Source organism: Lepidothrix coronata, unplaced genomic scaffold (assembly GCF_001604755.1).
Source record: "Lepidothrix coronata isolate B3197 unplaced genomic scaffold, Lepidothrix_coronata-1.0 Scaffold90, whole genome shotgun sequence".
Taxonomy (NCBI): Eukaryota; Metazoa; Chordata; class Aves; order Passeriformes; family Pipridae; genus Lepidothrix; species Lepidothrix coronata.
Genome location: NW_016690270.1, coordinates 2462807 through 2472155, shown reverse-complemented (window position 1 = coordinate 2472155; position 9349 = coordinate 2462807). Strand labels below are relative to the sequence as shown.

The window sequence follows — 9349 nt, the reverse complement described above, 5'->3', positions numbered from 1 at the left end:
TGGTGCTCAGATTATTTACCTGACTCATATTAGGTGGGAGAGTGACACGTGACAGGCAGTTGGTGGCCCTCGGAGGACACCAGGTCGGGACTCACACTGAGTGTGGCAGGGACACCACCCAAGTGCTTCACTTACTCTTTTGTTTGGGTTTTTTTTTGCTGTTTTAAACCTGGCCTGGTCAGGTTCAGAGCCCCCAAGTGCTGCTCTGCCTCTCTGTACTGCTGTAAGACAAGAGAGTGTTCAGAACCCCCCAGGAGGAGCCAACATGGGTGGGGATCCAGGGATTTCAGGTGTCCAGGCTGCCTTACCTGAGCTGAGCACATCCTGCACTTGGTGGGGAGCGGCAGCGCCAGGAAAGGCAAATTCTCCAGCTGAAAAGCCATTCCCTGGGATGTCAAAGCCAAGACTGCTGCCTGTGCTGAGACCCTCTGGGCTGCAGGAGCATCCCTTGATGCTGCCGTGCTGACCACGGTGCTGTGTCCGGCCAGAGCCCCTCCTGCCCCTGGGTGCTGCATCTTCCCACTCTCCCGTTCCCTCCCAGCTCCAACACCAAACAGGGAGCTCCGGCAAAGCTGGCAAAGTTTGGGGATCCTCAGGTTTTCACCCACAAACTCTGAATTAACAAGTGCCAGCAAAGAAGCCTTCCCTGTGCTGGGGAGCAGCTCCCTGAGCTTCCCTGCACCCGGATCCTGGCTCACTGCATCACCACAGCTGCTTGCATGGACATCCTTCCCCCATGTAAAGCTGTGACAGCGATTTTAGTTAAGCTCAGCTTCTATTAATCTAATTTAACACTGTACCTTTAATGGTGTTGGTGCAACCCCGATTTCCCCACAGTGGGAACTTCCGATGTTTCAGCAGCTGTTTTAATTCAGAGCTCAGAGATGTTGAGATTTGCCCGAGAATGGCGATTCCAAAAATTTCCCTTTTGAAATCAAGTCGTGCTCAAATAGGCATTGGAATGCCATATGAAATGGTGAAAAATGAAATGTTAGGCACAGCAGCATCTACAATAAATTTCATTAGGAACTACATTAGGGCACTCACTTATTTCTCAGGAACACCTTGGCATTATGGAGAGCAACAAGAGCAAGCTCTGATTCCATGTAATTTTACCAATTCCCATGACATGCATTCCTTTCTTCAAAACCTCATTTTCTAAGAGGCATTTCCTACCTGATATCTCCCAGTGAGTGCAGAACAGTGGCATGGCCCCAGCTCAGCCTGTCCTGGAGGTATCCCAGGTCTATACTGCAAGGCTTTGCTTATATCTAAGGAAAGGGAAACTAAATTCCCTTTGGCAGCGTCCTCCTGCTCTGATCTGTGGAGTTATAGTTCCCTCAGCACCAAATCAGTGGATTTGCTCACTTGGCCGAGACATTTGGGGCTGGCTGGCCTGGGCTGCCACAGAGATGGCCTTTCTCCAGCAGCAGAAACTCCCATCTGCCTGTTGCTGAGGTGCCTTAGGCTCTGGCCGTGCTCTCCCTCTCCCCACTGCTGCACTTACAGAGCTTTTCATGAGCCTTTTTGGTTTTTCCCATTAACGAGCAAAGCAACAAGGAAGCTGCATTCTCCATGTCATGGCCAAAAGCACAGTTTAGGGATCCAGAAAGGCTCCAGCCCAGGGAAGGTGGAGAAGGAACGAGGTGTACTGGGAGATGATCGCTGGGACAAGATGCAGCAGATCCCAGGAACTCACAGCCCACATGGAACTGCAGGAATCTCCTCCTAACCCTCAGGGAGCTGCACAAGGAGAACAGACATGGAAAGCTCTGGAACTGTTCCGAGCTCTGTCTGAGCTCAGCCTGGCAGCAGAGCAGAGGGCAGAGACACGACACTGGGGCAGAGCACCCCGCGGAGCCTGCGAGTCCTTCGGGAAGCCGGGCAGGCTCTTGTGGGAAGCACGGGAGCAGCACACATCCAGCACGGAGGCGAGCCGCGGAAGGGGGTTTAGCACAGCCCGCACGCTGCCAAGTAAATAGATGCGTCTGCCTCTGATTTGCATGTTTATCTTAGAAGCAATTTAGGTTTCTCCTTGTTTACAAGAGCCGAAGTCAGCAGACTCTCCGCAAGAACAACAACGGGGAGCCAGCACGTGACGCTCGTCTCCTGTTCCCTCGAGCATCGGGCGCTCCGCGGGATGTTGGGAAGAGCTCCCTGCAGCTGGATGTGCATCCGTGCAACTTGCAGGGAGGAGGAAGGCTGGCAGGGAGAGAGAGAGAGAGGAGGGCTTGACCCCGCAGGCTCCGAAGGCACCTGCCTTGGGAACACAAAATCTCCATCCTCCCTTGTTGCTGCCTTGCGGGAAGGGAGGAAGGCAGGGCGGGAGATCCCAGTGCTGTGTGTGCAGCACAGCGTGTCCCGCAGCACGGGCGGCTCACACCCGGCTCCTGGCAGCGGAATCCTGGGAGAAAGTGGGAAATACACCCAGCCTGGGATTGCACACCGATCGGCGAGAGGGAATGCTGCAGCATCAGCCAGGCAAAGGCGGTCAGAGGGGTTGTGCCAGCCCCTCACCCGAGCTGGGCAAGCAACTCTGCACTTGGCAAGGGCAATGCCAAGGCTTTATGGACCTGCATGAGGAGCTCCCAAGAGGCAGCAGCTCGAGGAACCCCGCTGAACAGGGTGGAGGATCATTATCCCCACATGTACTTAATTATCCACTCCCTCCCTCCCTCCCAGCTCCTCCCCACTGCAGCCTGCCCGGGTCTGCCTCTCTCCTCCCAGCCACGAGCTCCAGGCCTGAGCAGCCACCAGCAACAGGAGCAGCTCCTTCTCACAGTCTTCTCTGAACTCATGCCTTGGGCTTTGGTTGGTTTTTTTTTTTCAGCTGGAAAAATAGAGATTCCCCCAGAGTACTGCATTGCATAGAAATGTGCCACTTCCAGCACAGCTTCATTCTTTTAAAAACGAGGTTCTGATAAGGCAGCTGGGGACTTCTCAGAACATCCATTGTCTTTCCTACTGCAGTGTTTTTAAAATGTCACAGGCTTTGAGAAATAAAATCGGAAGGGATGCTTTCATCCATCCAAAACAAATGTTTGGGTTTTTTCCCCTCCCAAAACTCTGCTTGGCAGAATTTTCTGATGTTCCCTGTCTCTCTGCATTTTAGAGTAACTGAGCCCAACTGGAGCTTTTCTCAGCAAGCCTTGCCGAGATAACCACAGCCTTCCCAGGACATGGGAGGAATTTTCTGCTTTCTGATGGAATCCTATAGGTACTGCTGTAAATACACTGCTTGTTCTCAGCCACAGGCAAAGGGAGATTCAGCCACCAACCCTGGTGGGTCTGGGACCCACACGGCGGCCGGTGCCCTTCGCCCTGCTCTCCTTCCACTTTCTCCTGCTGATAATGTTTGCTCTGATCTGGGTGTTTGGCAGGAGAATTAAGGAGAAGTAATTAGCTCCCAGTGTGAAAAAGGGAGTGCCTGGTGTTTATCTTGTCTGGAGGGTTTCCCTTGATCTCGGTCTCCCAGGGGATGGTGTTAGTCGGTGCTTTATCCGTCACTCTCCCATCTGGGAGGCAGCTCCTCTACCAGCCCAGAGACCAGTGCCCCAGCTCAGGAGCACAGGGTCCCTGCAAGGTCCCTAGTGAGGTGGCCCATCACAGAACATTTTACCTTCTACAGCTTCCCCAGCAAAGGGGAGCTTTGGCTCTGCTGAACTTCCATCCTGCAACCCGCTGACTCCCAGCACCTCATCCCTGCCCTTGGCAGCACAGGCAGGGACATGCCAGCCATCCCCATCCTTGCTGGGCAGAGGGAATTTCGGGCCAGGTGCCTGGCCACACTTCCCCCCAAGACCTCTGCTGCCCTGCTCAAGACCACTGTGCTGTTATCCAGCTGGTGGGATGCTCGTCCTCCCTGCCCCACTCACCAGCTGCTCTCACAGCCTGGCACGAGCAAGGCAACAAAATACCCTCAGTTCTCATTGCTTGATGAGCTCCTGTTGGATTTTCTTTCCTAAAAGTCTTCTGCCATGTCCCTGTCCCTCTGCTGCAGGATGAAAGGCTGATGAGCATGCCTGGGACAATAGTGCTCGCTGCCCCTCTGAGTCTGGGCTCACAAAGCCGTGGGGAGCCGGGTTTATTATCCTCAGCTCCAGCCCGAGATGACCTTGTGCTTCTGCCAGCATTTAAACAAAATATTTTAAAAAGGGGAACAGATCCCATTGCTTTCTGTGCTCGCAGGGCTTTCCTGAGCTTGGGAGCTCTCTCTGGGGCGGACAGAAGCGATAGAACGTGGCCAGAGAGAGACAATGAAATATTGTCCGAGCTTATTGCTTTTTAGTATTATTATTAAAGGAAGGTTTTTACTTCCAGTCCGGGGGCTAGAAAAAAATCTGAATCCCACCCAAACCTCATCCCTTCCAGCCAGAATCCCAGCTCCCTGCTCTGCAGCAGACATCGTCCTCCAGCACAAGCAGCCAGAGGGGCGAGAGGGTGGCGCAGGCGGGAGCTGACCGGGATGGAAAATTCCACGTTGCTGCCATTGTCCGGGATGGTGCGAGAGTGCGGGGCAGAGCTCAGGGTCCCTCCCCCGTGGCCACGGAAAACTGCCCACGGGGCTCAGCCAGGCTCTGCCAGACTGTTGTTTGTGCGTTGTCTTCCTGCTCTGAGCTCCCGCTCTCTCCTGCTGCTGCGGGGGGGGGGACAGGGATGCAGGTGGGACGCAGGGATGCAGGTGGGACACAGGGATGCAGGTGGGACACAGGGATGCAGGTGGGACACAGCCAGGATGGGGGACACGGTTCTCCCAGTTGTGCAACTTCAGGGCGTGATCACAAGTGTTCACCAGTGCAGGAGGTGCACAGAGAGGAATCGACAGCTGGGGGATAACAGTGTGAGTGAGGACTGTAGCAACAACAGGTGAAGCCTGGTCCTCTTCCTCCTCCTTCTCTACCTGAGCATGGCACAGGTGCCTGTGCCACAGACACTGTTCCCACGGAGTGCAAGCAGGAGACAGGGCAGAGCCTGCACCAGCCATCCTGCTGTGCTCAGCAGGGCCAGGCAGGGCTGGGATGTAGGGAAGAGGGTGGGAGGGAGGTTTTGCACATCAGCAAGTTCCTCTGCTGCCACCCCAGGAGCTGACAGAGCCCAGGCTCGTGGGGCTCATCCCAGGACTCGCAGCACCCAGAGCTGGCTGTCTCCTGGGGCAGATGTTCTCCACAGACCCCCTGCTCCCTGCCTGCACAGAGCAGAGCTTTGTCCACCCCGTTATACTGAACACAAGGACCGAAGGCCAGTGGCTGTGATGGCTCAGCAGTGCCCTGTCCCTGTGTCCTGCCTGTCTGAACCACAGCCCTGGGCAGGTCTCACATGTGCTTCACAGCTTGCCCACACCAAGAGGATGCTGCAAGAGGGGCACACTGCTGTGGGGGGACACCCTGGGCAGAGCCCAGAGCAGCTGTGACACAGGTAGAAAGGAAAGAGGGCAAGGTGGGCTTCAACATAAGACCCCCAAGCAGGGTGAGGACCAGGCGTCACTCGGTTTGTTCAGCCTGGAGGAGACGGAGGTCAGACCTCATCAGGGTCTGCAGCTTCCTCATGAGGGTCAGCTCCGATCTCTGCTCTGTGTGAGCAGTGACAGCACCTGAGGGAATGGCTGGAGCTGTGTCAGTGCAGTTTGGGCTGGATATCAGGAGAAAGTTCTTCTCCCAGAGCGTGGTTGGGCACTGAACAAGCTCCCCAGGGCAGTGGGCACAGCCCCAAGGCTGCCAGAGCTCCAGGAGGGTTTGGACAACACTCTGAGGGACAGGGTGGGATTTTGGGGTTGTCCTGTGCAGGGCTAGGAGTTGGACTGGATGATCCTTGTGGGTCCCTTCCAGCTCAGGACAGTAAGATTCCCTGCAGGCAGGGCAGTAACGTGGCACCGCTCTCTCCCGCAGGTACATCGGGGCGCTGGGCGCGAGGGTGATCTGCGACAACATCCCTGGGCTGGTGAACAAGCAGCGGCAGCTGTGCCAGAGGTACCCCGACATCATGCAGTCGGTCGGGGAGGGAGCCAAGGAGTGGATCCGGGAGTGCCAGCACCAATTCCGGCACCACCGCTGGAACTGCAGCACCCTGGACCGGGACCACACCGTCTTCGGCCGGGTCATGCTGAGAAGTAGGTTCTGCCTCATCCCCTTCCCACCCTTGCCTTCCTGGGAGTCTCTCCTCTTGCTGGGCTGCCGTGCCCGGTGGCTTGGATTACTCCCTTAGGAGAGCTTTGCTTTTCCCTGTAAATTAATCAAGCAGTAATGGGAGAAGAGCGCTGCGTTTGGAATAGCTGCACCAGATGAGATGGAGCAGGGGGAGCACTGGGGGAGAAGGGGGAAGGAGGAGACACCTCCGGAGAACAGGCTCATATGTAAACAGTAATGGGATATATAAATATTTGGAGAGCAGGGTTGGCCAGGACTCAGCAATTCACGTGGGAACTGGCTGTTCCCTCGCATGGCAAGGGAGGCAAGGCAGAGCCACTGCTCCAGTCCTCACTTCGGGCGCCAAGGTGGAGGAGGACCCTGGATATGGGGCAGGTACCAGCCTTGAGCAAAGGGCTGGGCACAGCCCCTGCCCAGGAGGGACCGTCCTGCTCCACGTGAGGGACAGATACAACACAAGCAGGGGTGTACCCAAGGAAAGGTGTGATGGGGACAGGGATGGGGCAGTTCCAGAGCAGGAGCAGCATCAGGGGCTCCAGCTGCCCCTGGGAGGGCTCCGGCAGGGAACGGGCCGCGGGAGCACCGGCACAGGCAGCGGCACTGCGGGACAGATGCTGCTGCATCCCGTGCCGTGCCGGAGCATCCAGCCATGCAGCCTCCAAATCAAAGGCGGCTGGAAGAGCCTTCCCACTCCCAGCTCATATGGAGGACATGTGAGTGTTGTGGAGGGAGTGGAGGGCTTGCTCCCAGCTGGCGGGGGGATGGGGCAGCTGCCCATGGGGCGGGCAAGCAGCAGAGCCACAAGCCAGATTCCTGACAAGGACCTGGCTGGGAAGAAGGGGACTGGAATGCCAGGGTGTAGCACTCACCCTGCCATGCTGCAGCCTGCCTGCTCTCAGCCTCTCCATCCCCACCAGGGCACCTTTCCTCCTGCTCGCATCCTCTCCTGGCAAAGGATGGGGAATGATGAAAGCTCCTCGCCACAGCCCCATCCTGCGAGGCCCAAAGAGAGCTCTGCTGCCTTTGAAGTTGCTTTCAAAGGCTCCTCGAAATGAAGACGAGCATGGTTTTGATTTGCAGCTTCTTTTACAGCGTTATAAAAACAGCTGCGAACTTGAAGCAGAGACATAAAATAGCAGGCGCAAGCTGTGCCACGCGGGGAGAGCCGGGGCTGGCGCCGGCTCCATGCTCTCCATCGCCCCGGGAGGGAGGGAGGTGGCCTTGGCTGAAGGGTGCTGGCTGGTCCTGCAGGCTCAGCACATGTGGGCATGGCTCCTGATAATTCCCCTTGGTCAGAAGGGCACCGAGGAAGCCAGCAGTGGGTTTGGCTTAGCCGTGCACAGGATGGGCTGCAGCCGCCTGGCACAGCCTGGCACGCTCACTCCCCGTCCCTGCTCCTCTCCCCGCTCCAGGCAGCAGGGAGGCCGCCTTTGTCTACGCCATCTCCTCGGCCGGGGTGGTCTATGCCATCACCCGGGCCTGCAGCCAGGGGGACCTCAAGGTGTGCAGCTGTGACCCGCTCAAGAGGGGCCGCTCCAAGGACGAGCGCGGGGAGTTCGACTGGGGCGGCTGCAGCGACAACATCAACTACGGGATCCGCTTCGCCAAAGCCTTCGTGGACGCCAAGGAGAAGAAGGTGAAGGATGCCCGGGCGCTGATGAACCTGCACAACAACCGCTGTGGGAGGATGGTGAGTGAACCCCCAGTGCCAGGCCAGCCATCCCACCTGGACCTTCCGTAGGGAACAGCTTGGGCATAGAAGCAGGACTGTGGTATCCGTGGAGGGCAGGTCCTACTGTGGATGAGGGCTGGATGCTGCCCTGCCTTCCCAGTGCTCCCCTGCATGCTCTGCCCTGGGAATGGCCCCATGGAGGTGGCAGGGCCCTGCTTACCTTTTCCCCCAGCATTGTGTCCCTGCTGCTGCTGCACCAGTGACCTCCATACACAGCCCCCCTCTCCCGTTAGGAGCCCGTCCCGCACAGCCAAGAGCTGATAAACTGCACCAGGGATGAGCAGGCACCGGTGCAATGTCTGGCACCCAGGGTGACCACCAGTCCTCACACATCCCTCTTCCCACAGGCTGTGAAGCGTTTCCTGAAGCTGGAGTGCAAATGCCACGGGGTCAGTGGCTCCTGCACACTAAGGACTTGTTGGCTGGCAATGTCAGATTTTCGAAAAACAGGGGATTACCTAAGGAAGAAATACAACGGGGCCATCCAGGTGACGATGAACCAGGACGGCACCGGCTTCACAGTGGCCAACAAGAACTTCAGGAAGCCCACGAAAACAGATCTGGTGTATTTTGAGAACTCACCTGATTACTGCGTGATGGACAAGTCAGCAGGTAAACCCCAGAGCTCCAGTCATTGCCCAAAAGCAGCTCTTCCTCCCTTGCAGACAGGCCAGCAGCTCCCAGCCAGCCCAGCTTTGGGATCTCAGCTCCCCCTGTGAACCCCAGCCCTCAGAGAACGGGGCATCTGCAGCACCTCACACTTGCACAGGCAGAACTGTGTTTTATCCAAAATCCCCAGGCTTTACACCAAAGCCCCAAGTCCCTCAGGCCTCTTGTAATGACGGTAGCTCAGCGTTTCCTCGGAGCCTGCCCCCCGCGGAGCAGAGCTCCCTTGAAGAGGCAATAAAGAGCCTGTTCCGTGCACAGGCTGCCGGCTGCTCCTCAGAACACAGCCCGGGGCTGGGATGAGAGCGGGGAAGGGGCGTCGGGGCTGCTGGGCTCCTGCAGAGATGATCAGTGGTTTCCCAGCCTGGAGCATCCCCGGGTCAGGGGTTGGCAGCAGCCGAGGGGGCTCGGTGGGGAAGGCAGCATGTGCTCCCACCACCCTCAGCCTGAGCAAAGAGGGCATTCCCAGCTTTGCCAGCTGCAAAGCCTGGCTCAGCAGGCACGCATTGCTCTAGGGGTCCCCCGGGCACAGAGGGGCTGTGCAGACCCCCTCCCTGTCCCCTACTGCCCTTACACTCTGGCAGCAGCGGGCACAGGCTCCAGCAGTGGGCACGGGGAGAGGGCTATGCAGAGGATCATAGAATCACAGAATGGTTGAGGTTGGAAGGGACCTTAAAGATCATCTCTTTCCAACCTCCTGCTACGGCAGGGACACCGACGCTGCATCCCTGGCTGGGATTGCTGCATCCCTGGCTGGGATTGCTGCATCCCTGGCTGGGATTGCTGCATCCCTGGCTGGGATTGCTGC

At 57.4% G+C, this 9349-nt stretch overlaps 1 protein-coding gene across 1 annotated transcript in view; it reads left to right on the top strand.

Annotated features, from left to right (window-relative positions):
* The first annotated feature begins 4498 nt into the window (after nucleotides 1–4498).
* The window catches only part of WNT2B (Wnt family member 2B), a 7034-nt gene continuing 2183 nt past the window's right edge, over nucleotides 4499–9349 (top strand). Inside the window, exons 1-4 of the mRNA XM_017821278.1 lie at nucleotides 4499–4509; nucleotides 5886–6106; nucleotides 7556–7833; nucleotides 8223–8487. Of these exons, the coding sequence (XP_017676767.1) occupies nucleotides 4499–4509; nucleotides 5886–6106; nucleotides 7556–7833; nucleotides 8223–8487 (775 nt within the window). The remainder of the gene's footprint in view (nucleotides 4510–5885; nucleotides 6107–7555; nucleotides 7834–8222; nucleotides 8488–9349) is intronic.